The sequence below is a fragment of the Schistocerca serialis genome, chromosome 12 (assembly GCF_023864345.2).
Source record: "Schistocerca serialis cubense isolate TAMUIC-IGC-003099 chromosome 12, iqSchSeri2.2, whole genome shotgun sequence".
NCBI lineage: Eukaryota > Metazoa > Arthropoda > Insecta > Orthoptera > Acrididae > Schistocerca > Schistocerca serialis.
Window position 1 is genome coordinate 163,116,245 of NC_064649.1, and position 27,880 is coordinate 163,144,124.

Below are 27,880 nucleotides of genomic sequence, written 5' to 3' on the forward strand. Positions count from 1 at the left end.
GGCAATGAAAGTTAAACGATTTCTCTGGATTTCCTCGTAACGCGCGTATATTAAAACTTCGGTGTAGATTGTTTTGTTTTGATTTCGTAATTTGTTTCAGCATCTTTTGTTAATGAAAGTAGTCGTCATTTATAAGTAGTAGTGATTTATAAGGACTTGATTTCGCACACTGTTCGTTATGGATGAGTCGGTTGTTTTTACTGCGAAAATTTTGCTTCAGAAAATAAGTGACCGTACATCAACTATAAAATTTTTACAATCATTGGGCGTTATTGCTAAATTTTGCAAGTTTAGTGTCTGTGGAAATTATATGGTTTTGATGAAGATTGCGTCATCACGAACTTCCGACGAATACATGTGGAGGTGCAGAAAAAATAACATATGGAGATCCATACGCAGGGGGACGTGGTTCGAAAGATCGAGGCTGAATTTAGAAGTAATTATCATGATAACCTACTATTTTTGCTATGAATATTCCTGCAAATCTGTCATGCACGAAGCAGGGGTTTCTTGTAGCACTGTAGTCGACTGGTTTTCATTTTGTAGAGAAGTCTGCGGGGAATTTATAAAGTATAGAGGGTCATTGGGGGGGGGGGGGGGGGGCAGGGGTTATAATTGAAGTAGATAAGTCACATTTTGGAAAGAGGAAGTACGAAAGGGGGCACGAGGTTGTTGGGCTTTAGGTTTTTGGAGTAGTAGTTTCTGGAGGAGATTGTGCTGGTGTTGTATTTAGGGTTGTACCAAATCGGACAAAGGAAGTTTTGACCTCTTTAATAGAAGAATATGTGGAAGAAGGTTCTATAGTCATGCCGGATGGGTTTGCTTCGTACAAGGGGTTGGGTGAAAGGGCTTATCATCATTTGGTCGTGAATCACAATATTCAGTTTAAAGATTATAAGACGGGGGCATGTACTAATACTATCGAGGGGTATTGGGGGGGCAGTGAAATCTGTTGTCAGGCGGGAAAAGAGAAGGATTTCAGTTTCGCAAGGCCATTTAGATGAATACTGCTGAAGGAAGAGTGTTCCTAAAGGTTATTGTTTATTTCTTGCATTTATGAAAGTTGTCAGTAAAATGTACAAGCCTCGTTTTGTTAGTTAGGTGTTAGTGGCTCTCATACTTTCCTCTTGTTTTGCGTTGCGATTTTTATGTTACTGTATTTTGCGAGTTCTACTTTTATTAGTTTTTCTGGAGGGAAGTTTTTCTGTCCTTTTAATATTTTCTGGTTACAATGGTTGGGCCGAGGGGTATCGCTGTTTCTTTGCCGGAGGGTTTATGTCATTGACTCGTGGTTTCATTTTTTTTACTATTTTAAAATTTTGTTTCTGATTGAGGGCGGGTGGTAGGTAAGAACTGAGTTGGGTGGCACCTCATTCGTGCGAGACAGTTTGAGTTTTTTATTATTTTCTTCATTTGTTTTCTGGATTTTGCTTCTTTCGTTACAGTTTCACCTTGTAACATTATTATTTTCTGTTATGTCCTTATTTCGTTCTTGTCAGCCTCGATCTTTGACTCCTTTGGAAGTTCATATGCGGTAAGTTTCTTTTTATGTAGCCACTTTTATGTTTTCCTTACCGATGTTTCTGCTACACTTTTCTTATTTTTACTGTCACTCCTGCTGTATCGATTTTATTCAGTGTTATTTGGAGCTACTGTACTTGTGTGACTTTCGTGTAGTATAGTTATCGGTTACAAGGCTTGGTCATTTTTGCGTTTTATTTCCTTGCGTGCGCAGTAATGTGCGTAAAGATTTTCATTTCTTGAAAGTCTAGTCGTATTCTGTAGTTCACTAACAAGATCATTTTTTAAGCACTAAAACCTGGAATATTGTCTTTTCGAGGACTAATATAACTGTGACTCATATGTCTTAAGATTTTTGCGCAACAAACAGCAGTATTGGAATCGATAACTAGAAACGGCTTCCTGCATAGGTTACTTCCAGTTACCGATTCCAAATATTCGACGGTTCATTATTTACGCCGTTCTTGCAGTACGTGTGGATGATATAATATATCCACTCGTAATTGCTCTCGTGTTCTTAGTTATTTCAGTCATCTTCCACTCGTTTAACTGACATTCGCTCGCAAATAATAGTCGCGTTAAATGTATTATTTTATGGCATGCTACATTCGTTTGACTATGACTACGATCCGTTCCATTCATAGATACTTCATTGCAGCATCTTTGCCTTACCTATGACGTCATTGGTCAAAACCGACGGGTGGTATCGGACACTAGAATTTATCCTTGGGTGTTTGTGTTGTCCTCATCATTTCATTTTCATCATCATCATCATCATCATTCGTGGCGGTGGCTAGATTGGACTGTGTAAAAACAATGTGACTGTGTACAAATTGGGACTTTGTACGCACTCTGATGACCGCGCAGTACCACATCTTCGTCGCTCTGCAGGTAACACAGCATTCTCAACAGCGATATATTTTGTTGTCAAAGATCTCGGCATTGTTGGTTCATGTGTATTGTCTGTCACTTAACGATTTTACTCTCTGAAATATGTATTGAACGCTGATACGTAATTTTCATTATTATTCCCGTCCACGATTATTCATGTGTTCACTGAATTTGGTTTTAAATTTTCTCCACTTCTTTTGGGAGTGTTACATTTCAGTTTGGTGATGCGTAAAATAGATATATATAATTACTTTGCATAATTAGTACAAAAGTAAACTATGAAATATAACTAGTATAAATGCTAAAGTGAGTTGTTTAGGAGCTTATTTAATCTTTTTATGAGTTCTGTGTGCAGCAGAAAATTTGTAACATTTTTCATAAAATTCTTGTTTCATAGATCAGTTTGTTCATTTAGATTATAGGATAGGATATAGACCACAAGGGGAACTTAAGGGGAGATCCTCTTGAAAAAAGTTGAAAAAATTAGTGCCTAAAACACTTTTTGGTCCATTTTGGATTCCCCAGACCACATATTTCAATGGCTCTTAAAACTCCTAAGACATGCCAATTTAACCCTGGATTAAAACGTGTTTTGGGATTACCGTGAATACAAAAGCTATATAACTGTAAATAATTAGCTTATTACGTCCACGATTTTATTGAATTTATTTTTCAAACATAAAAAAATATATTTAAAAACAGAAACGGAAAACTAGGAATAAAAATGTAAGTATTTAAGAACTGGGAGGGGATAACTAAATACGGCATTAAGAGCATACGGTAAAATATTCTTACAAAGTTCATCCTATGGTGATCCAAATATATTTCTCCTGTAGTCAAGATTGGATATAAATATTGTAGCAAAATCGTGCAGATTCGTGTCTATCTACTCTGAGCCTTCATTCATTTGTTGTCATACCAAAACAGGTCACTAAAACCTGGAATATTGTCTTTTCGAGGACTAATATAACTGGACTTTACTGGCACGCTAGTAAATCCTGCAAACCATTAATTGTTACTGCACGAAAGCTTTTTAGTGGGTGTAATTACTTATGCTGGGATTTATACGTTCAGCAGCGTCATTTTTTGTCAACCGAGAATGAGAAAATTGAAACTGCTTTTCAAAATATAGTGCCAGAAAAAAATGAGTACAACCTTTTAAGACGTTTCCAATTCACTCAAGATTTACTGTTGCATCAGTGCATATGCGGTACACGAAATTATTACATTTACAGATCAATAGCACAAGCAGTTCTGAGGTTCGAGGCATCAACCCGTGCTGAAACACCCATATTGGTACATGGCGTGTCCTCCACGCGCGCCAATGCAGGCGCTGACTCAGGCATCCAGTCGATGGTACAGGTGGCGAATACTGCCCTGGGGTAGGTTTGCTACGACCTGCTCGCGTGGCTCTGTAGGAGTTGTCGGTTGACGAGTCGCACAGCTCACTTCTCGTTCCGTGACATCCTACATGTGCCCAACTGAAGTCAAGTCCGAAGATCGTGCTGGCCAGAGAACCTGTGGCACATCATGCTGGGCATGTTAAGTTTAGCGGACAGTGTGTGGCTGAGCGTTATCCTGTTGGAGCAATATATCTCCTTCCTGTTGCAAGAACAACGAAGAGACGGGTCTAAAAGCATTATGCACGTACCGCGTGTTGGTTTGCGTCCCCAACAGAGGCGAACGCCGTCGGCACACGGACCGTGCATCCAAACGTTGAGCGTTGAGCGTGCCGAATTTCTGACGTCATAGCGTGGAATAGCACGTTCGGGAGTCTTACCGAACGTGCAGAGCAATATCTGACATTTCAGATATTCAGAGTGCGTCTGAGCGTTGACCAATGAGATGGCACAACGCCACCTACGTCACACGCACGCCGTCCCCCTTCAGTACAGAGTTGTGAGACGCGCCATATTGGCATTCATTTCAAGCCTATATGTATATATGCCGTTTCTGAGCACCAGCAAATTGAGAATCACTGGAAAACCCGTTGTTAGTTGTGTGATTCGTTCCAATAAAATAATGAGAAATATCATTATCGTGGCAAAAGAATTATTCTAAATTGCGTATTACGAGAGTAGGCTATTTGAAGGCAGCAACACACTGAAGATCCACCCAAAACGCATTGTTATTGATACAACTTGTTATAATTAAATTTTAATTAGGAACATATTTACGGTTAAGGTTTTCAGCATAAGGTAAAATACAATGTTTATCAGCCAAGGGCGTGTTGTTGGTATAGCGTAATGAGTAGCATTATTGTCCCATATGGAATCGATTGTTGGGCTGATGGTTCGCATCTTGCCAGTTCTAAATTTTTTTCCTGACGTTCGTGTTTTTATTAGGTTCTGATACTTCATTATTAGTTTAATGTAAGTATATACTACAATATTTGATGTTATGTAAACATAAGTTCACCTTTTTTGGGGGGTTGAGTTTGTTCGATTGGCTTAATCTACAGGACAGCTTGCGCTACTTGTATAAAGATGTTTTGCTCCTTTTTCTTTTACGCTTCGTAATTCACATGTTGCAAAGATTCTGCTACTGGGTAGGAACAGTGATGGAGTAAGACTGACTTTGAGATTTTACTAAAATGTGGGAATGATGAAATAATGTTTATCTTATGCGGAAAAGTATTCCAAATTTGTACCGCACTGTTTGTAATGGAACTTTTATAAGCCTGTGTCCTTATTGATTGGACGTGGTACTTTCCTTTTCGTGGACGATGCAGGAAATGTGCGTTTTAATAGAGCTAACTTGGGAATTTTACGCGCGCCCATTGAGTGAACAGTGTGATTTACGAACTAGAAACATCCCTCAACTGCCACTGGAGTGCGTTGCGATCGCGTATACCCTGTTGGCCCCACGTACCGTCTGCACAAGTGGCAACGTTCCTGAGCGTTCAGCAGCACGTTGAACTCGGCACGCTCAGCGTTAACGTTCGACAGCACGGTCCGTGTGCCGACGCCTTTACAGCACTCCTCACAGCAACTCGCGCGGGTGGTCCGGCTCACCTTCACGAGGTCGTCCTGCGTGGGGAACTCCGTGCCGCAGTCGCGCCAGTGGCAGTGCGTCTCGATGAAGTCCGCTGGCTCGTCGACGCCCAGATCGGCGTCGGCCGCCGCCAGCGCCGCCACCGACAGCGCCTGCTGGCTGGTCGAGACGGCGGGGGCGGCGGATGCGGGTGCGGAGGAGGCGGGCTCCCGCTTGATGCGCGCCGCAGGCCGGGCGTGGCGCGCCTGGTGCTGCTGGTGCTGGAGAGTCGTCGACGACGAGCTGGTGTCCGCCTCCACCACGCTGACGCCGCACGACGCGCCGGAGGCCTCGCAGCGCAGCTTCTCGCTGGGGGCCTGCGGGACACCGGGTGGGGTCACTGGTGGGTAGGTCGAGAGGTGCAGGTCAGAGGGAGGTACTGGTGAGTGTCGCGGGTAGACGGGGAGCTGGGTGTGGATGGGCAGGTCGAGAGATGGAGGTCACAGGGAGGTGCTGGTGAGGGTCGCGGGTGGAAGGGGAGCTGGGTGTGGATGGACAGGTCGAGAGATGCAGGTCAGAGGGAGGTACTGGTGAGTGTCGCGGATGGACAGGGTGCTGGGTGTGGATGGGCAGGTCGAGAGATGCAGGTCAGAGGGAGGTACTGGTGAGTGTCGCGGGTGGACGGGGAGCTGGGTGTGGATGGGCAGGTCGAGAGATGCAGGTCTGAGGGAGGTACTGGTGAGTGTCGCGGGTGGAAGGGGAGTTGGGTGTGGATGGGCAGGTCGAGAGATGCAGGTCAGAGGGAGGTACTGGTGAGTGTCGCGGGTGGACGGGGAGCTGGGTGTGGATGGGCAGGTCGAGAGATGCAGGTCTGAGGGAGGTACTGGTGAGTGTCGCGGGTGGACGGGGAGCTGGGTGTGGACCGGCAGGTCGAGAGATGCAGGTCACAGGGAGGTACTGGTGAGTGTCGCGGGTGGATGGGGAGCTGGGTGTGGATGGGAAGATCGAGAGATGCAGGTCAGAGGGAGGTAGTGGTGAGTGTCGCGGGTGGACGGGGAGCTGGGTGTGGATGGGCAGGTCGAGAAATGCATGTCAGAGGGAGGTGCTGGTGAGTGTCGCGGGTGGACGGGCAGCTGGGTGTGGATGGGCAGGTCGAGAGATGCAGGTCAGAGGGATGCACTGGTGAGCGTCGCGGGTGGACGAGGAGCTGGGTGTGGATGGGCAGGTCGAGAGATGCAGGTCAGAGGGAGGTACTGTTGAGTGTCGCGGATGGACGGGGAGCTGGGTGTGGATGGGCAGGTCGAGAGATGCAGGTCAGAGGGAGGTACTGGTGAGTGTCGCGGGTGGACGGGGAGCTGGGTGTGGATGGGCAGGTCGAGAGATGCAGGTAAGAGGGACGTACTGGTGAGTGTCGCAGGTGGACGGGGAGCTGGGTGTGGATGGGCAGATCAAGAGATGCAGGTCAGAGGGAGGTACTGGTGAGTGTTGCGGGTGGACGGGGAGCTGGGTGTGGATGGGCAAGTCGAGAGATGCAAGTCAGAGGGAGGTACTGGTGAGTGTCGCGGGTGGACGGGGAGCTGGGTGTGGACGGGCAGGTCGAGAGATGCAGGTCACAGGGAGGTACTGGTGAGTGTCGCGGATGGATGGGGAGCTGGGTGTGGATGGGCAGGTCGAGAGATGCAGGTCAGAGGGAGGTAGTGGTGAGTGTCGCGGGTGGACGGGGAGCTGGGTGTGGATGGGCAGGTCGAGAAATGCAGGTCAGAGGGAGGTACTGGTGAGTGTAGCGGGTGGACGGGGAGCTGGGTGTGGATGGGCAGGTCGAGAGATGCTTGTCAGAGGGAGGTGCTGGTGAGTGTCACGGGTGGACGGGGAGCTGGGTGTGGATGGGCAGGTCGAGAGATGCAGGTCAGAGGGATGCACTGGTGAGCGTCGCGGGTGGACGGGGAGCTGGGTGTGGATGGGCAGGTCGAGAGATGCAGGTTGCAGGTCAGAGGGAGGTACTGGTGAATGTCGGGTGTGGACGGGGAGCTGGGTGTGGATGGGCAGGTCGAGAGATGCAGGTCAGAGGGAGGTACTGGTGAGTGTCGCGGGTGGACGGGGAGTGGGGTGTGGATGGGCAGGTCGAGAGATGCAGGTCACAGGGAGGTACTGGTGAGTGTCGCGGGTGGACGGGTAGCTGGGGGTCGATGGGCAGGTCGAGAGATGCAGGTCACAGGGAGGTACTGGTGAGTGTCGCGGGTGGACGGGGAGCTGGGTGTGGATGGGCAGGTAGAGAGATGCAGGTCACAGTGAGGTACTGGTGAGTGTCGCGGGTGGACGGGGAGCTGGGTGTGGATGGGCAGGTCGAGAGATGCAGGTGACAGGGAGGTACTGGTGAGTGTCGGGGGTGGACGGGTAGCTAGGTGTGGATGGGCAGGTCGAGAGATGCAGGTCACAAGGAGGTACTGGTGAGTGTCGCGGGTGGAAGGGGAGCTGGGTGTGGATGGGCAGGACGAGAGATGCAGGTCACAGGGAGGTAATGGTGAGTGTCGCAGGTGGACGGGGAGCTGGGTGTGGATGGGCAGGTCGAGAGATGCAGGTCAGAGGGACGTACTGGTGAGTGTCGCAGTTGGACGGGGAGCTGGGTGTGGATGGGCAGGTCGAGAGATGCAGATCAGAGGGAGGTACTGGTGAGTGTCGCGGGTGGACGGGGAGCTGGGTGTGGATGGGCAGGTCGAGAGACGCAGGTCAGAGGGAGGTACTGGTGAGTGTCGCGGGTGGACGGAGAGCTGGGTGTGGATGGCCAGGTCGAGAGATGCATGTCACAGGGAGGTGCTGGTGAGGGTCGATGGTGGAAGGGGAGCTGGGTGTGGATGGGCAGGTCGAGAGATGCAGGTCAGAGGGAGGTACTGGTGAGTGTCGCGGGTGGACGGGGAGCTGGGTGTGGATGGGCAGGTCTAGAGATGCAGGTCAGAGGGAGGTACTGGTAAGCGTCGTGGGTGAACGGGGAGCTGGGAGTGGATGGGCAGGTCGAGAGATGCAGTTCAGAGGGAGGCACTGGTGAGCGTCGCGGGTGGACAGGGAGCTGGGTGTGGATGGGCAGGTCGAGAGATGCAGGTCAGAGGGAGGTACTGGTGAGTGTCGCGGATGGACGGGGAGCTGGGTGTGGATGGGCAGGTCGAGAGATGCAGGTCAGAGGGAGGTACTGGTGAGTGTCGCGGGTGGACGGGGAGCTGGGTGTGGATGGGCAGGTCGAGAGATGCAGGTCAGAGGGAGGTACTGGTGAGTGTCGCGGGTGGACGGGGAGCTGGGTGTGGATGGGCAGTTCGAGAGATACGGGTCAGAGGGAGGTACTGGTGAGTGTTGCGGGTGGACGGGGAGCTGGGTGTGGATGGGCAGGTCGAGAGATGCAGGTCAGAGGGAGGTACTGGTGAGTGTCGCGGGTGGACGGGGAGCTGGGTGTGGACGGGCAGGTCGAGAGATGCAGGTCACAGGGAGGTACTGGTGAGTGTCGCGGGTGGATGTGGAGCTGGGTGTGGATGGGCAGGTCGAGAGATGTAGGTCAGAGGGAGGTAGTGGTGAGTGGCGCGGGTGGACGGGGAGCTGGGTGTGGATGGGCAGGTCGAGAAATGCAGGTCAGAGGGAGGTACTGGTGAGTGTCGCGGGTGGACGGGGAGCTGGGTGTGGATGGGCAGGTCGAGAGATGCATGTCAGAGGGAGGTGCTGGTGAGTGTCACGGGTGGATGGGGAGCTGGGTGTGGATGGGCAGGTCGAGAGATGCAGGTCAGAGGGAGGCACTGGTGAGCGTCACGGGTGGACGGGGAGCTGGGTGTGGATGGGCAGGTCGAGAGATGCAGGTCAGAGGGAGGTACTGGTGAGTGTCGCGGGAGGACGGGGAGCTGGGTGTGGATGGGCAGGTCGAGAGATGCAGGTCAGAGGGAGGTACTGGTGAGTGTCGCGGGTGGATGACGAACGGGGTGTGGATGGGCAGGTCGAGAGATGCAGGTCACAGGCAGGAACTGGTGAGTGTCGCGGGTGGACGGGTAGCTGGGGGTGGATGGGCAGGTCGAGAGATGCAGATCACAGGGAGGTACTGGTCAGTGTCGTGGGTGGACGGGGAGCTGGGTGTGGATGGGCAGGTCGAGAGATGCAGGTGACAGGGAGGTACTGGTGAGTGTCGCGGGTGGACGGGGAGCTGGGTGTGGATGGGCAGGTCGAGAGATGCAGGTCACAGGGAGGTACTGGTGATTGTCGCGGGTGGACAGGGAGCTGGGTGTGGATGGGCAGGTCGAGAGATGCAGGTCAGAGGGAGGTACTGGTGAGTGTCGCGGGTGGACGGGGAGCTGGGTGTGGATGGGCAGGTCGAGAGATGCAGGTCTGACGGAGGTACTGGTGAGTGTCGCGGGTGGACGGGGAGCTGGGTGTGGACCGGCAGGTCGAGAGATGCAGGTCACAGGGAGGTACTGGTGAGTGTCGCGGGTGGATGGGGAGCTGGGTGTGGATAGGAAGATCGAGAGATGCAGGTCAGAGGGAGGTAGTGGTGAGTGTCGCGGGTGGACGGGGAGCTGGGTGTGGATGGGCAGGTCGAGAAATGCATGTCAGAGGGAGGTGCTGGTGAGTGTCGCGGGTGGACGGGCAGCTGGGTGTGGATGGGCAGGTCGAGAGATGCAGGTCAGAGGGAGGCACTGGTGAGCGTCGCGGGTGGACGAGGAGCTGGGTGTGGATGGGCAGGTCGAGAGATGCAGGTCAGAGGGAGGTACTGTTGAGTGTCGCGGATGGACGGGGAGCTGGGTGTGGATGGGCAGGTCGAGAGATGCAGGTCAGAGGGAGGTACTGGTGAGTGTTGCGGGTGGACGGGGAGCTGGGTGTGGATGGGCAAGTCGAGAGATGCAAGTCAAAGGTAGGTACTGGTGAGTGTCGCGGGTGGACGGGGAGCTGGGTGTGGACGGGCAGGTCGAGAGATGCAGGTCACAGGGAGGTACTGGTGAGTGTCGCGGATGGATGGGGAGCTGGGTGTGGATGGGCAGGTCGAGAGATGCAGGTCAGAGGGAGGTAGTGGTGAGTGTCGCGGGTGGACGGGGAGCTGGGTGTGGATGGGCAGGTCGAGAAATGCAGGTCAGAGGGAGGTACTGGTGAGTGTAGCAGGTGGACAGGGAGCTGGGTGTGGATGGGCAGGTCGAGAGATGCTTGTCAGAGGGAGGTGCTGGTGAGTGTCACGGGTGGACGGGGAGCTGGGTGTGGATGGGCAGGTCGAGAGATGCAGGTCAGAGGGATGCACTGGTGAGCGTCGCGGGTGGACGGGGAGCTGGATGTGGATGGGCAGGTCGAGAGATGCAGGTTGCAAGTCAGAGGGAGGTACTGGTGAATGTCGGGTGTGGACGGGGAGCTGGGTGTGAATGGGCAGGTCGAGAGATGCAGGTCAGAGGGAGGTACTGGTGAGTGTCGCGGGTGGACGGGGAGCGGGGTGTCGATGGGCAGGTCGAGAGATGCAGGTCACAGGGAGGTACTGGTGAGTGTCGCGGGTGGACTGGTAGCTGGGGGTCGATGGGCAGGTCGAGAGATGCAGGTCACAGGGAGGTACTGGTGAGTGTCGCGGGTGGACGGGGAGCTGGGTGTGGATGGGCAGGTAGAGAGATGCAGGTCACAGTGAGGTACTGGTGAGTGTCGCGGGTGGACGGGGAGCTGGGTGTGGATGGGCAGGTCGAGAGATGCAGGTGACAGGGAGGTACTGGTGAGTGTCGGGGGTGGACGGGTAGCTAGGTGTGGATGGGCAGGTCGAGAGATGCTGGTCACAAGGAGGTACTGGTGAGTGTCGCGGGTGGAAGGGGAGCTGGGTGTGGATGGGCAGGACGAGAGATGCAGGTCACAGGGAGGTAATGGTGAGTGTCGCAGGTGAACGGGAAGCTGGGTGTGGATGGGCAGGTCGAGAGATGCAGGTCTGAGGGAGGTACTGGTGAGTGTCGCGGGTGGAAGGGGAGTTGGGTGTGGATGGGCAGGTCGAGAGATGCAGGTCAGAGGGAGGTACTGGTGAGTGTCGCGGGTGGACGGGGAGCTGGGTGTGGATGGGCAGGTCGAGAGATGCAGGTCTGAGGGAGGTACTGGTGAGTGTCGCGGGTGGACGGGGAGCTGGGTGTGGACCGGCAGGTCGAGAGATGCAGGTCACAGGGAGGTACTGGTGAGTGTCGCGGGTGGATGGGGAGCTGGGTGTGGATGGGAAGATCGAGAGATGCAGGTCAGAGGGAGGTAGTGGTGAGTGTCGCGGGTGGACGGGGAGCTGGGTGTGGATGGGCAGGTCGAGAAATGCATGTCAGAGGGAGGTGCTGGTGAGTGTCGCGGGTGGACGGGCAGCTGGGTGTGGATGGGCAGGTCGAGAGATGCAGGTCAGAGGGATGCACTGGTGAGCGTCGCGGGTGGACGAGGAGCTGGGTGTGGATGGGCAGGTCGAGAGATGCAGGTCAGAGGGAGGTACTGTTGAGTGTCGCGGATGGACGGGGAGCTGGGTGTGGATGGGCAGGTCGAGAGATGCAGGTCAGAGGGAGGTACTGGTGAGTGTCGCGGGTGGACGGGGAGCTGGGTGTGGATGGGCAGGTCGAGAGATGCAGGTAAGAGGGACGTACTGGTGAGTGTCGCAGGTGGACGGGGAGCTGGGTGTGGATGGGCAGATCAAGAGATGCAGGTCAGAGGGAGGTACTGGTGAGTGTTGCGGGTGGATGGGGAGCTGGGTGTGGATGGGCAAGTCGAGAGATGCAAGTCAGAGGGAGGTACTGGTGAGTGTCGCGGGTGGACGGGGAGCTGGGTGTGGACGGGCAGGTCGAGAGATGCAGGTCACAGGGAGGTACTGGTGAGTGTCGCGGATGGATGGGGAGCTGGGTGTGGATGGGCAGGTCGAGAGATGCAGGTCAGAGGGAGGTAGTGGTGAGTGTCGCGGGTGGACGGGGAGCTGGGTGTGGATGGGCAGGTCGAGAAATGCAGGTCAGAGGGAGGTACTGGTGAGTGTAGCGGGTGGACGGGGAGCTGGGTGTGGATGGGCAGGTCGAGAGATGCTTGTCAGAGGGAGGTGCTGGTGAGTGTCACGGGTGGACGGGGAGCTGGGTGTGGATGGGCAGGTCGAGAGATGCAGGTCAGAGGGATGCACTGGTGAGCGTCGCGGGTGGACGGGGAGCTGGGTGTGGATGGGCAGGTCGAGAGATGCAGGTTGCAGGTCAGAGGGAGGTACTGGTGAATGTCGGGTGTGGACGGGGAGCTGGGTGTGGATGGGCAGGTCGAGAGATGCAGGTCAGAGGGAGGTACTGGTGAGTGTCGCGGGTGGACGGGGAGCGGGGTGTGGATGGGCAGGTCGAGAGATGCAGGTCACAGGGAGGTACTGGTGAGTGTCGCGGGTGGACGGGTAGCTGGGGGTCGATGGGCAGGTCGAGAGATGCAGGTCACAGGGAGGTACTGGTGAGTGTCGCGGGTGGACGGGGAGCTGGGTGTGGATGGGCAGGTAGAGAGATGCAGGTCACAGTGAGGTACTGGTGAGTGTCGCGGGTGGACGGGGAGCTGGGTGTGGATGGGCAAGTCGAGAGATGCAGGTGACAGGGAGGTACTGGTGAGTGTCGGGGGTGGACGGGTAGCTAGGTGTGGATGGGCAGGTCGAGAGATGCAGGTCACAAGGAGGTACTGGTGAGTGTCGCGGGTGGAAGGGGAGCTGGGTGTGGATGGGCAGGACGAGAGATGCAGGTCACAGGGAGGTAATGGTGAGTGTCGCAGGTGGACGGGGAGCTGGGTGTGGATGGGCAGGTCGAGAGATGCAGGTCAGAGGGACGTACTGGTGAGTGTCGCAGTTGGACGGGGAGCTGGGTGTGGATGGGCAGGTCGAGAGATGCAGATCAGAGGGAGGTACTGGTGAGTGTCGCGGGTGGACGGGGAGCTGGGTGTGGATGGGCAGGTCGAGAGACGCAGGTCAGAGGGAGGTACTGGTGAGTGTCGCGGGTGGACGGAGAGCTGGGTGTGGATGGCCAGGTCGAGAGATGCATGTCACAGGGAGGTGCTGGTGAGGGTCGATGGTGGAAGGGGAGCTGGGTGTGGATGGGCAGGTCGAGAGATGCAGGTCAGAGGGAGGTACTGGTGAGTGTCGCGGGTGGATGGGGAGCTGGGTGTGGATGGGCAGGTCTAGAGATGCAGGTCAGAGGGAGGTACTAGTGAGTGTCGCACGTGGACGGGGAGCTGGGTGTGGACGGGCAGGTCGAGAGATGCAGGTCACAGGGAGGTACTGGTGAGTGTCGCGGGTGGATGGGGAGCTGGGTGTGGATGGGCAGGTCGAGAGATGCAGGTCACAGGGAGGTAGTGGTGAGTGTCGCGGGTGGACGGGGAGCTGGGTGTGGATGGGCAGGTCGAGAGATGCAGGTCACAGGGAGGCACTGGTAAGCGTCGTGGGTGAACGGGGAGCTGGGAGTGGATGGGCAGGTCGAGAGATGCAGTTCAGAGGGAGGCACTGGTGAGCGTCGCGGGTGGACAGGGAGCTGGGTGTGGATGGGCAGGTCGAGAGATGCAGGTCAGAGGGAGGTACTGGTGAGTGTCGCGGATGGACGGGGAGCTGGGTGTGGATGGGCAGGTCGAGAGATGCAGGTCAGAGGGAGGTACTGGTGAGTGTCGCGGGTGGACGGGGAGCTGGGTGTGGATGGGCAGGTCGAGAGATGCAGGTCAGAGGGAGGTACTGGTGAGTGTCGCGGGTGGACGGGGAGCTGGGTGTGGATGGGCAGTTCGAGAGATACGGGTCAGAGGGAGGTACTGGTGAGTGTTGCGGGTGGACGGGGAGCTGGGTGTGGATGGGCAGGTCGAGAGATGCAGGTCAGAGGGAGGTACTGGTGAGTGTCGCGGGTGGACGGGGAGCTGGGTGTGGACGGGCAGGTCGAGAGATGCAGGTCACAGGGAGGTACTGGTGAGTGTCGCGGGTGGATGTGGAGCTGGGTGTGGATGGGCAGGTCGAGAGATGTAGGTCAGAGGGAGGTAGTGGTGAGTGGCGCGGGTGGACGGGGAGCTGGGTGTGGATGAGCAGGTCGAGAAATGCAGGTCAGAGGGAGGTACTGGTGAGTGTCGCGGGTGGACGGGGAGCTGGGTGTGGATGGGCAGGTCGAGAGATGCATGTCAGAGGGAGGTGCTGGTGAGTGTCACGGGTGGATGGGGAGCTGGGTGTGGATGGGCAGGTCGAGAGATGCAGGTCAGAGGGAGGCACTGGTGAGCGTCACGGGTGGACGGGGAGCTGGGTGTGGATGGGCAGGTCGAGAGATGCAGGTCAGAGGGAGGTACTGGTGAGTGTCGCGGGAGGACGGGGAGCTGGGTGTGGATGGGCAGGTCGAGAGATGCAGGTCAGAGGGAGGTACTGGTGAGTGTCGCGGGTGGATGACGAACGGGGTGTGGATGGGCAGGTCGAGAGATGCAGGTCACAGGCAGGAACTGGTGAGTGTCGCGGGTGGACGGGTAGCTGGGGGTGGATGGGCAGGTCGAGAGATGCAGATCACAGGGAGGTACTGGTCAGTGTCGTGGGTGGACGGGGAGCTGGGTGTGGATGGGCAGGTCGAGAGATGCAGGTGACAGGGAGGTACTGGTGAGTGTCGCGGGTGGACGGGGAGCTGGGTGTGGATGGGCAGGTCGAGAGATGCAGGTCACAGGGAGGTACTGGTGATTGTCGCGGGTGGACAGGGAGCTGGGTGTGGATGGGCAGGTCGAGAGATGCAGGTCAGAGGGAGGTACTGGTGAGTGTCGCGGGTGGACGGGGAGCTGGGTGTGGATGGGCAGGTCGAGAGATGCAGGTCTGACGGAGGTACTGGTGAGTGTCGCGGGTGGACGGGGAGCTGGGTGTGGACCGGTAGGTCGAGAGATGCAGGTCACAGGGAGGTACTGGTGAGTGTCGCGGGTGGATGGGGAGCTGGGTGTGGATAGGAAGATCGAGAGATGCAGGTCAGAGGGAGGTAGTGGTGAGTGTCGCGGGTGGACGGGGAGCTGGGTGTGGATGGGCAGGTCGAGAAATGCATGTCAGAGGGAGGTGCTGGTGAGTGTCGCGGGTGGACGGGCAGCTGGGTGTGGATGGGCAGGTCGAGAGATGCAGGTCAGAGGGAGGCACTGGTGAGCGTCGCGGGTGGACGAGGAGCTGGGTGTGGATGGGCAGGTCGAGAGATGCAGGTCAGAGGGAGGTACTGTTGAGTGTCGCGGATGGACGGGGAGCTGGGTGTGGATGGGCAGGTCGAGAGATGCAGGTCAGAGGGAGGTACTGGTGAGTGTCGCGGGTGGACGGGGAGCTGGGTGTGGATGGGCAGGTCGAGAGATGCAGGTCAGAGGGAGGTACTGGTGAGTGTCGCAGGTGGACGGGGAGCTGGGTGTGGATGGGCAGATCGAGAGATGCAGGTCAGAGGGAGGTACTGGTGAGTGTTGCGGGTGGACGGGGAGCTGGGTGTGGATGGGCAAGTCGAGAGATGCAAGTCAAAGGTAGGTACTGGTGAGTGTCGCGGGTGGACGGGGAGCTGGGTGTGGACGGGCAGGTCGAGAGATGCAGGTCACAGGGAGGTACTGGTGAGTGTCGCGGATGGATGGGGAGCTGGGTGTGGATGGGCAGGTCGAGAGATGCAGGTCAGAGGGAGGTAGTGGTGAGTGTCGCGGGTGGACGGGGAGCTGGGTGTGGATGGGCAGGTCGAGAAATGCAGGTCAGAGGGAGGTACTGGTGAGTGTAGCAGGTGGACAGGGAGCTGGGTGTGGATGGGCAGGTCGAGAGATGCTTGTCAGAGGGAGGTGCTGGTGAGTGTCACGGGTGGACGGGGAGCTGGGTGTGGATGGGCAGGTCGAGAGATGCAGGTCAGAGGGATGCACTGGTGAGCGTCGCGGGTGGACGGGGAGCTGGATGTGGATGGGCAGGTCGAGAGATGCAGGTTGCAAGTCAGAGGGAGGTACTGGTGAATGTCGGGTGTGGACGGGGAGCTGGGTGTGAATGGGCAGGTCGAGAGATGCAGGTCAGAGGGAGGTACTGGTGAGTGTCGCGGGTGGACGGGGACCGGGGTGTGGATGGGCAGGTCGAGAGATGCAGGTCACAGGGAGGTACTGGTGAGTGTCGCGGGTGGACGGGTAGCTGGGGGTCGATGGGCAGGTCGAGAGATGCAGGTCACAGGGAGGTACTGGTGAGTGTCGCGGGTGGACGGGGAGCTGGGTGTGGATGGGCAGGTAGAGAGATGCAGGTCACAGTGAGGTACTGGTGAGTGTCGCGGGTGGACGGGGAGCTGGGTGTGGATGGGCAGGTCGAGAGATGCAGGTGACAGGGAGGTACTGGTGAGTGTCGGGGGTGGACGGGTAGCTAGGTGTGGATGGGCAGGTCGAGAGATGCTGGTCACAAGGAGGTACTGGTGAGTGTCGCGGGTGGAAGGGGAGCTGGGTGTGGATGGGCAGGACGAGAGATGCAGGTCACAGGGAGGTAATGGTGAGTGTCGCAGGTGAACGGGGAGCTGGGTGTGGATGGGCAGGTCGAGAGATGCAGGTCAGAGGGACGTACTGGTGAGTGTCGCAGTTGGACGGGGAGCTGGGTGTGGATGGGCAGGTCGAGAGATGCAGATCAGAGGGAGGTACTGGTGAGTGTCGCGGGTGGATGGGGAGCTGGGTGTGGATGGGCAGGTCGAGAGATGCAGGTCAGAGGGAGGTACTGGTGAGTGTCGCGGGTGGACGGAGAGCTGGGTGTGGATGGGCAGGTCGAGAGATGCATGTCACAGGGAGGTGCTGGTGAGGGTCGATGGTGGAAGGGGAGCTGGGTGTGGATGGGCAGGTCGAGAGATGCAGGTCAGAGGGAGGTACTGGTGAGTGTCGCGGGTGGACGGGGAGCTGGGTGTGGATGGGCAGGTCTAGAGATGCAGGTCAGAGGGAGGTACTAGTGAGTGTCGCACGTGGACGGGGAGCTGGGTGTGGACGGGCAGGTCGAGAGATGCAGGTCACAGGGAGGTACTGGTGAGTGTCGCGGGTGGATGGGGAGCTGGGTGTGGATGGGCAGGTCGAGAGATGCAGGTCACAGGGAGGTAGTGGTGAGTGTCGCGGGTGGACGGGGAGCTGGGTGTGGATGGGCAGGTCGAGAGATGCAGGTCACAGGGAGGCACTGGTAAGCGTCGCGGGTGAACGGGGAGCTGGGAGTGGATGGGCAGGTCGAGAGATGCAGGTCAGAGGGAGGCACTGGTGAGCGTCGCGGGTGGACAGGGAGCTGGGTGTGGATGGGCAGGTCGAGAGATGCAGGTCAGAAGGAGGTACTGGTGAGTGTCGCGGATGGACGGGGAGCTGGGTGTGGATGGGCAGGTCGAGAGATGCAGGTCAGAGGGAGGTACTGGTGAGTGTCGCGGGTGGACGGGGAGCTGGGTGTGGATGGGCAGGTCGAGAGATGCAGGTCAGAGGGAGGTACTGGTGAGTGTCGCAGGTGGACGGGGAGCTGGGTGTGGATGGGCAGTTCGAGAGATACAGGTAAGAGGGAGGTACTGGTGAGTCTTGCGGGTGGACGGGGAGCTGGGTGTGGATGGGCAGGTCGAAAGATGCAGGTCAGAGGTAGGTACTGGTGAGTGTCGCGGGTGGACGGGGAGCTGGGTGTGGACGGGCAGGTCGAGAGATGCAGGTCACAGGGAGGTACTGGTGAGTGTCGCGGGTGGATGTGGAGCTGGGTGTGGATGGGCAGGTCGAGAGATGTAGGTCAGAGGGAGGTAGTGGTGAGTGTCACGGGTGGACGGGGAGCTGGGTGTGGATGGGCAGGTCGAGAAATGCAGGTCAGAGGGAGGTACTGGTGAGTGTCGCGGGTGGACGGGGAGATGGGTGTGGATGGGCAGGTCGAGAGATGCATATCAGAGGGAGGTGCTGGTGAGTGTCACGGGTGGATGGGGAGCTTGGTGTGGATGGGCAGGTCGAGAGATGCAGGTCAGAGGGAGGCACTGGTGAGCGTCACGGGTGGACGGGGAGCTGGGTGTGGATGGGCAGGTCAAGAGATGCAGGTCAGAGGGAGGTACTGGTGAGTGTCGCGAGAGGACGGGGAGCTGGGTGTGGATGGGCAGGTCGAGAGATGCAGGTCACAAGGAGGTACTGGTGAGTGTCGCGGGTGGACGGGTAGCTGGGGGTGGATGGGCAGGTCGAGAGATGCAGATCACAGGGAGGTACTGGTGAGTGTCGTGGGTGGACGGGGAGCTGGGTGTGGATGGGCAGGTCGAGAGATGCAGGTGACAGGGAGGTACTGGTGAGTGTCGCGGGTGGACGGGGAGCTGGGTGTGGATGGGCAGGTCGAGAGATGCAGGTCTGAGGGAGGCACTGGTGAGCGTCGCGGGTGGATGGGGAGCTGGGTGTGGATGGGCAGGTCGAGAGATGCAGGTCAGAGGGAGGTACTGGTGAGTGTCGCGGGTGGACGGGGTGCTGGGTGTGGATGGGCAGGTCGAGATATGCAGGTCAGAGGGAGGTACTGGTGAGTGTCGCGCGTGGATGGGGAGCTGGGTGTGGATGGGCAGGTCGAGAGATGCAGGTCAGAGGGAGGTACTGGTGGGAGTCGCGGGTGGACGGGGAGCTGGGTGTGGATGGGCAAGTCGAGAGATGCAGGTCAGAGGGAGGCACTGGTGAGCGTCGCGGGTGGATGGAGAGCTGGGTGTGGATAGGCAGGTCGAGAGATGCAGGTCAGAGGGAGGTACTGGTGAGTGTCGCGGGTGCACGGGGTGCTGGGTGTGGATGGGCAGGTCGAGAGATGCAGGTCAGAGGGAGGTACTGGTGAGTGTTGCGGGTGGACGGGGAGCTGGGTGTGGATGGGCAAGTCGAGAGATGCAGGTCAGAGGGAGGTACTGGTGAGTGTCGCGGGTGGACGGGGAGCTGGGTGTGGACGGGCAGGTCGAGAGATGCAGGTCACAGGGAGGTACTGGTGAGTGTCGCGGATGGATGGGGAGCTGGGTGTGGATGGGCAGGTCGAGAGATGCAGGTCAGAGGTACTGGTGAGTGTCGCGGGTGGACGGGGAGCTGGGTGTGGATGGGCAGGTCGAGAAATGCAGGTCAGAGGGAGGTACTGGTGAGTGTAGCGGGTGGACGGGGAGCTGGGTGTGGATGGGCAGGTCGAGAGATGCTTGTCAGAGGGAGGTGCTGGTGAGTGTCACGGGTGGACGGGGAGCTGGGTGTGGATGGGCAGTTCGAGAGATACAGGTAAGAGGGAGGTACTGGTGAGTCTTGCGGGTGGACGGGGAGCTGGGTGTGGATGGGCAGGTCGAGAGATGCAGGTCAGATGTAGGTACTGGTGAGTGTCGCGGGTGGACGGGGAGCTGGGTGTGGACGGGCAGGTCGAGAGATGCAGGTCACAGGGAGGTACTGGTGAGTGTCGCGGGTGGATGTGGAGCTGGGTGTGGATGGGCAGGTCGAGAGATGTAGGTCAGAGGGAGGTAGTGGTGAGTGTCACGGGTGGACGGGGAGCTGGGTGTGGATGGGCAGGTCGAGAAATGCAGGTCAGAGGGAGGTACTGGTGAGTGTCGCGGGTGGACGGGGAGATGGGTGTGGATGGGCAGGTCGAGAGATGCATGTCAGAGGGAGGTGCTGGTGAGTGTCACGGGTGGATGGGGAGCTTGGTGTGGATGGGCAGGTCGAGAGATGCAGGTCAGAGGGAGGCACTGGTGAGCGTCACGGGTGGACGGGGAGCTGGGTGTGGATGGGCAGGTCAAGAGATGCAGGTCAGAGGGAGGTACTGGTGAGTGTCGCGAGAGGACGGGGAGCTGGGTGTGGATGGGCAGGTCGAGAGATGCAGGTCAGAGGGAGGTACTGGTGAGTGTCGCGGGTGGACGACGAGCGGGGTGTGGATGGGCAGGTCGAGAGATGCAGGTCACAAGGAGGTACTGGTGAGTGTCGCGGGTGGACGGGTAGCTGGGGGTGGATGGGCAGGTCGAGAGATGCAGATCACAGGGAGGTACTGGTGAGTGTCGTGGGTGGACGGGGAGCTGGGTGTGGATGGGCAGGTCGAGAGATGCAGGTGACAGGGAGGTACTGGTGAGTGTCGCGGGTGGACGGGGAGCTGGGTGTGGATGGGCAGGTCGAGAGATGCAGGTCTGAGGGAGGCACTGGTGAGCGTCGCGGGTGGATGGGGAGCTGGGTGTGGATGGGCAGGTCGAGAGATGCAGGTCAGAGGGAGGTACTGGTGAGTGTCGCGGGTGGACGGGGTGCTGGGTGTGGATGGGCAGGTCGAGATATGCAGGTCAGAGGGAGGTACTGGTGAGTGTCGCGCGTGGATGGGGAGCTGGGTGTGGATGGGCAGGTCGAGAGATGCAGGTCAGAGGGAGGTACTGGTGGGAGTCGCGGGTGGACGGGGAGCTGGGTGTGGATGGGGAAGTCGAGAGATGCAGGTCAGAGGGAGGCACTGGTGAGCGTCGCGGGTGGATGGAGAGCTGGGTGTGGATAGGCAGGTCGAGAGATGCAGGTCAGAGGGAGGTACTGGTGAGTGTCGCGGGTGCACGGGGTGCTGGGTGTGGATGGGCAGGTCGAGAGATGCAGGTCAGAGGGAGGTACTGGTGAGTGTTGCGGGTGGACGGGGAGCTGGGTGTGGATGGGCAAGTCGAGAGATGCAGGTCAGAGGGAGGTACTGGTGAGTGTCGCGGGTGGACGGGGAGCTGGGTGTGGACGGGCAGGTCGAGAGATGCAGGTCACAGGGAGGTACTGGTGAGTGTCGCGGATGGATGGGGAGCTGGGTGTGGATGGGCAGGTCGAGAGATGCAGGTCAGAGGTACTGGTGAGTGTCGCGGGTGGACGGGGAGCTGGGTGTGGATGGGCAGGTCGAGAAATGCAGGTCAGAGGGAGGTACTGGTGAGTGTAGCGGGTGGACGGGGAGCTGGGTGTGGATGGGCAGGTCGAGAGATGCTTGTCAGAGGGAGGTGCTGGTGAGTGTCACGGGTGGACGGGGAGCTGGGTGTGGATGGGCAGGTCGAGAGATGCAGGTCAGAGGGATGCACTGGTGAGCGTCGCGGGTGGACGGGGAGCTGGGTGTGGATGGGCAGGTCGAGAGATGCAGGTCAGAGGGAGGTACTGGTGAGTGTCGCGGGTGGACGGGGAGCTGGGTGTGGATGGGCAGGTCGAGAGATGCAGGTCACAGGGAGGTACGGGTGAGTGTCGCGGGTGGACGGGGAGCTGGGTGTGGATGGGCAGGTAGAGAGATGCAGGTCACAGTGAGGTACTGGTGAGTGTCGCGGGTGGATGGGGAGCTGGGTGTGGATGGGCAGGTCGAGAGATGCAGGTGACAAGGAGATACTGGTGAGTGTCGGGGGTGGACGGGTAGCTAGGTGTGGATGGGCAGGTCGAGAGATGCAGGTCACAAGGAGGTACTGGTGAGTGTCGCGGGTGGAAGGGGAGCTGGGTGTGGATGGGCAGGACGAGAGTTGCAGGTCACAGGGAGGTAATGGTGAGTGTCGCAGGTGGACAGGGAGCTGGGTGTGGATGGGCAGGTCGGGAGATGCAAGTCAGAGGGACGTACTGGTGAGTGTCGCAGTTGGACGGGGAGCTGGGTTGGATGGGCAGGTCGAGAGATGCAGATCAGAGGGAGGTACTGGTGAGTGTCGCGGGTGGACGGGGAGCTGGGTGTGGATGGGCAGGTCGAGAGATGCATGTCAGAGGGAGGTGCTGGTGAGTGTCGCGGGTGGACGGGGAGATGGGTGTGGATGGGCAGGTCGAGAGATGCAGGTCAGAGGGAGGCACTGGTGAGCGTCGCGGGAGGACGGGGAGCTGGGTGTGGATGGGCAGATCGAGAGATGCAGGTCAGAGGGAGGTACTGGTGAGTGTCGCGGGTGGACGGGGAGCTGGGTGTGGATGGGCAGGTCGAGAGATGCAGGTCAGAAGGAGGTACTGGTGAGTGTCGCGGGTGGACGGGGAGCGGGGTGTGGATGGGCAGGTCGAGAGATGCAGGTCACAGGGAGGTACTGGTGAGTGTCGCGGGTGGACGGGTAGCTGGGGGTGGATGGGCAGGTCGAGAGATGCAGGTCACAGGGTGGTACTGGTGAGTGTCACGGGTGGACGGGGAGCTGGGTGTGGATGGGCAGGTCGAGAGATGCAGGTCAGAGGGAGGTACTGGTGAGTGTCGCGGGTGGACGGGGAGCTGGGTGTGGATGGGCAGGTCGAGAGATGCAGGTCAGAGGGACATACTGGTGAGTGTCGCGGGTGGACGGGGAGCGGGGTGTGGATGGGCAGGTCGAGAGATGCAGGTCACAGGGAGGTACTGGTGAGTATCGCGGGTGGACGGGTAGCTGGGGGTGGATGGGCAGGTCGAGAGATGCAGGTCACAGGGTGGTACTGGTGAGTGTCACGGGTGGACGGGGAGCTGGGTGTGGATGGGCAGGTCGAGAGATGCAGGTCAGAGGGACGTACTGGTGAGTGTCGCAGTTGGACGGGGTGCTGGGTTGGATGGGCAGGTCGAGAGATGCAGATCAGAGGGAGGTACTGGTGAGTGTCGCGGGTGGACGGGGAGCTGGGTGTGGATGGGCAGGTCGAGAGATGCATGTCAGAGGGAGGTGCTGGTGAGTGTCGCGGGTGGACGGGGAGCTGGGTGTGGATGGGCAGGTCGAGAGATGCAGGTCAGAGGGAGGCACTGGTGAGTGTCGCGGGTGGACGGGGAGCTGGGTGTGGATGGGCAGGTCGAGAGATGCAGGTCAGAGGGAGGTACTGGTGAGTGTCGCGGGTGGACGGGGAGCTGGGGGTGGATGGGCAGGTCGAGAGATGCAGGTCACAGGGTGGTACTGGTGAGTGTCACGGGTGGACGGGGAGCTGGGTGTGGATGGGCAGGTCGAGAGATGCAGGTCAGAGGGAGGTACTGGTGAGTGTCGCGGGTGGACGGGGAGCTGGGTGTGGATGGGCAGGTCGAGAGATGCAGGTCACAGGGAGGTACTGGTGAGTGTCGTGGGTGGACAGGGAGCTGGGTGTGGTTGGGCAGGTCGAGAGATGCAGTTCAGAGGGAGGTACTGGTGAGTGTCGCGGGTGGACGGGGAGCTGGGTGTGGATGGGCAGGTCGAGAGATGCAGGTCAGAGGGAGGCACTGGTGAGCGTCGCGGGTGGATGGGGAGCTGGGTGTGGATGGGCAGGTCGAGAGATGCAGGTCAGAGGGAGGTACTGGTAAGTGTCGCGGGTGGACGGGGTGTTGGGTGTGGATGGGCAGGTCGAGATATGCAGGTCAGAGGGAGGTACTGGTGAGTGTCGCGGGTGGATGGGGAGCTGGGTGTGGATGGGCAGGTCGAGAGATGCAGGTCAGAGGGAGGTACTGGTGGGAGTCGCGGGTGGACGGGGAGCTGGGTGTGGATGGGCAGGTCGAGAGATGCAGGTCAGAGGGAGGCACTGGTGAGCGTCGCGGGTGGATGGAGAGCTGGGTGTGGATAGGCAGGTCGAGAGATGCAGGTCAGAGGGCGGTACTGGTGAGTGTCGCGGGTGCACGGGGTGCTGGGTGTGGATGGGCAGGTCGAGAGATGCAGGTCAGAGGGAGGTACTGGTGAGTGTTGCGGGTGGACGGGGAGCTGGGTGTGGATGGGCAAGTCGAGAGATGCAAGTCAGAGGGAGGTACTGGTGAGTGTCGCGGGTGGACGGGGAGCTGGGTGTGGACGGGCAGGTCGAGAGATGCAGGTCACAGGGAGGTACTGGTGAGTGTCGCGGATGGATGGGGAGCTGGGTGTGGATGGGCAGGTCGAGAGATGCAGGTCAGAGGGAGGTAGTGGTGAGTGTCGCGGGTGGACGGGGAGCTGGGTGTGGATGGGCAGGTCGAGAAATGCAGGTCAGAGGGAGGTACTGGTGAGTGTCGCGGGTGGACGGGGAGATGGGTGTGGATGGGCAGGTCGAGAGATGCATGTCAGAGGGAGGTGCTGGTGAGTGTCACGGGTGGATGGGGAGCTTGGTGTGGATGGGCAGGTCGAGAGATGCAGGTCAGAGGGAGGCACTGGTGAGCGTCACGGGTGGACGGGGAGCTGGGTGTGGATGGGCAGGTCAAGAGATGCAGGTCAGAGGGAGGTACTGGTGAGTGTCGCGAGAGGACGGGGAGCTGGGTGTGGATGGGCAGGTCGAGAGATGCAGGTCACAGGGAGGTACTGGTGAGTGTCGCGGGTGGACGACGAGCGGGGTGTGGATGGGCAGGTCGAGAGATGCAGGTCACAAGGAGGTACTGGTGAGTGTCGCGGGTGGACGGGTAGCTGGGGGTGGATGGGCAGGTCGAGAGATGCAGATCACAGGGAGGTACTGGTGAGTGTCGCGGGTGGACGGGGAGCTGGGTGTGGATGGGCAGGTCGAGAGATGCAGGTCACAGGGAGGTACTGGTGATTGACGCGGGTGGACAGGGAGCTGGGTGTGGATGGGTAGGTCGAGAGATGCAGGTCAGAGGGAGGTACTGGTGAGTGTCGCGGGTGGACGGGTAGCTGGGTGTGGATGGGCAGGTCGAGAGATGCAGATCAGAGGGAGGTACTTGTGAGTGTCGCGGGTGGACGGGGAGCTGGGTGTGGATGGGCAGGTCGAGAGATGCAGGTCAGAGGGAGGTACTGGTGAGTGTCGCGGGTGGACGGGGAGCTGGGTGTGGATGGGCAGGTCGAGAGATGCAGGTCAGAGGGAGGTACTGGTGAGTGTCGCGGGTGGACGGGGAGCTGGGTGTAGATGGGCAGGTCGAGAGATGCATGTCAGAGGGAGGTGCTGGTGAGTGTCGCGGGTGGATGGGGAGCTGGGTGTGGATGGGCAGGTCGAGAGATGCAGGTCAGAGGGAGGCACTGGTGAGCGTCGCGGGTGGACGGGGAGCTGGGTGTGGATGGGCAGGTCGAGAGATGCAGGTCAGAGGGAGGTAGTGGTGAGTGTCGCGGGTGGACGGGGAGCTGGGTGTGGATGGGCAGGTCGAGAGATGCAGGTCAGAAGGAGGTACTGGTGAGTGTCGCGGGTGGACGGGGAGCGGGGTGTGGATGGGCAGGTCGAGAGATGCAGGTCACAGGGAGGTACTGGTGAGTGTCGCGGGTGGACGGGTAGCTGGGGGTGGATGGGCAGGTCGAGAGATGCAGGTCAGAGGGAGGCACTGGTGAGCGTCGCGGGTGGATGGGGAGCTAGGTGTGGATGGGCAGGTCGAGAGATGCAGGTCAGAGGGAGGTACTGGTGAGTGTCGCGGGTGGACGGGGTGCTGGGTGTGGATGGGCAGGTCGAGATATGCAGGTCAGAGGGAGGTACTGGTGAGTGTCGCGCGTGGATGGGGAGCTGGGTGTGGATGGGCAGGTCGAGAGATGCAGGTCAGAGGGAGGTACTGGTGGGAGTCGCGGGTGGACGGGGAGCTGGGTGTGGATGGGCAAGTCGAGAGATGCAGGTCAGAGGGAGGCACTGGTGAGCGTCGCGGGTGGATGGAGAGCTGGGTGTGGATAGGCAGGTCGAGAGATGCAGGTCAGAGGGAGGTACTGGTGAGTGTCGCGGGTGCACGGGGTGCTGGGTGTGGATGGGCAGGTCGAGAGATGCAGGTCAGAGGGAGGTACTGGTGAGTGTTGCGGGTGGACGGGGAGCTGGGTGTGGATGGGCAAGTCGAGAGATGCAGGTCAGAGGGAGGTACTGGTGAGTGTCGCGGGTGGACGGGGAGCTGGGTGTGGACGGGCAGGTCGAGAGATGCAGGTCACAGGGAGGTACTGGTGAGTGTCGCGGATGGATGGGGAGCTGGGTGTGGATGGGCAGGTCGAGAGATGCAGGTCAGAGGGACGTACTGGTGAGTGTCGCGGGTGGACGGGGAGCTGGGTGTGGATGGGCAGGTCGAGAAATGCAGGTCAGAGGGAGGTACTGGTGAGTGTAGCGGGTGGACGGGGAGCTGGGTGTGGATGGGCAGGTCGAGAGATGCTTGTCAGAGGGAGGTGCTGGTGAGTGTCACGGGTGGACGGGGAGCTGGGTGTGGATGGGCAGGTCGAGAGATGCAGGTCAGAGGGATGCACTGGTGAGCGTCGCGGGTGGACGGGGAGCTGGGTGTGGATGGGCAGGTCGAGAGATGCAGGTCAGAGGGAGGTACTGGTGAGTGTCGCGGGTGGACGGGGAGCTGGGTGTGGATGGGCAGGTCGAGAGATGCAGGTCACAGGGAGGTACTGGTGAGTGTCGCGGGTGGACGGGGAGCTGGGTGTGGATGGGCAGGTAGAGAGATGCAGGTCACAGTGAGGTACTGGTGAGTGTCGCGGGTGGACGGGGAGCTGGGTGTGGATGGGCAGGTCGAGAGATGCAGGTGACAAGGAGATACTGGTGAGTGTCGGGGGTGGACGGGTAGCTAGGTGTGGATGGGCAGGTCGAGAGATGCAGGTCACAAGGAGGTACTGGTGAGTGTCGCGGGTGGAAGGGGAGCTGGGTGTGGATGGGCAGGACGAGAGTTGCAGGTCACAGGGAGGTAATGGTGAGTGTCGCAGGTGGACAGGGAGCTGGGTGTGGATGGGCAGGTCGAGAGATGCAGGTCAGAGGGACGTACTGGTGAGTGTCGCAGTTGGACGGGGAGCTGGGTTGGATGGGCAGGTCGAGAGATGCAGATCAGAGGGAGGTACTGGTGAGTGTCGCGGGTGGATGGGGAGCTGGGTGTGGATGGGCAGGTCGAGAGATGCATGTCAGAGGGAGGTGCTGGTGAGTGTCGCGGGTGGACGGGGAGCTGGGTGTGGATGGGCAGGTCGAGAGATGCAGGTCAGAGGGAGGCACTGGTGAGCGTCGCGGGTGGACGGGGAGCTGGGTGTGGATGGGCAGATCGAGAGATGCAGGTCAGAGGGAGGTACTGGTGAGTGTCGCGGGTGGACGGGGAGCTGGGTGTGGATGGGCAGGTCGAGAGATGCAGGTCAGAAGGAGGTACTGGTGAGTGTCGCGGGTGGACGGGGAGCGGGGTGTGGATGGGCAGGTCGAGAGATGCAGGTCACAGGGAGGTACTGGTGAGTGTCGCGGGTGGACGGGTAGCTGGGGGTGGATGGGCAGGTCGAGAGATGCAGGTCACAGGGTGGTACTGGTGAGTGTCACGGGTGGACGGGGAGCTGGGTGTGGATGGGCAGGTCGAGAGATGCAGGTCAGAGGGAGGTCCTGGTGAGTGTCGCGGGTGGACGGGGAGATGGATGTGGATGGGCAGGTCGAGAGATGCAGGTCAGAGGGACGTACTGGTGAGTGTCGCGGGTGGACGGGGAGCGGGGTGTGGATGGGCAGGTCGAGAGATGCAGGTCACAGGGAGGTACTGGTGAGTGTCGCGGGTGGACGGGTAGCTGGGGGTGGATGGGCAGGTCGAGAGATGCAGGTCACAGGGTGGTACTGGTGAGTGTCACGGGTGGACGGGGAGCTGGGTGTGGATGGGCAGGTCGAGAGATGCAGGTCAGAGGGACGTACTGGTGAGTGTCGCAGTTGGACGGGGAGCTGGGTTGGATGGGCAGGTCGAGAGATGCAGATCAGAGGGAGGTACTGTGTGAGTGTCGCGGGTGGACGGGGAGCTGGGTGTGGATGGGCAGGTCGAGAGATGCATGTCAGAGGGAGGTGCTGGTGAGTGTCGCGGGTGGACGGGGAGCTGGGTGTGGATGGGCAGGTCGAGAGATGCAGG

At 59.0% G+C, this 27,880-nt stretch overlaps 1 protein-coding gene across 1 annotated transcript in view; it reads right to left on the bottom strand.

Moving 5' to 3' along the window:
* LOC126428019 (transcriptional activator cubitus interruptus) overlaps positions 1-27,880 on the bottom strand; it is a gene marked incomplete at its 5' end in the record, with an annotated part of 197,882 nt that overhangs the window by 51,970 nt on the left and 118,032 nt on the right. The window contains one exon of the mRNA XM_050089899.1: positions 5,427-5,762. Coding sequence (XP_049945856.1) covers positions 5,427-5,762 — 336 coding nt within the window. The remainder of the gene's footprint in view (positions 1-5,426; positions 5,763-27,880) is intronic.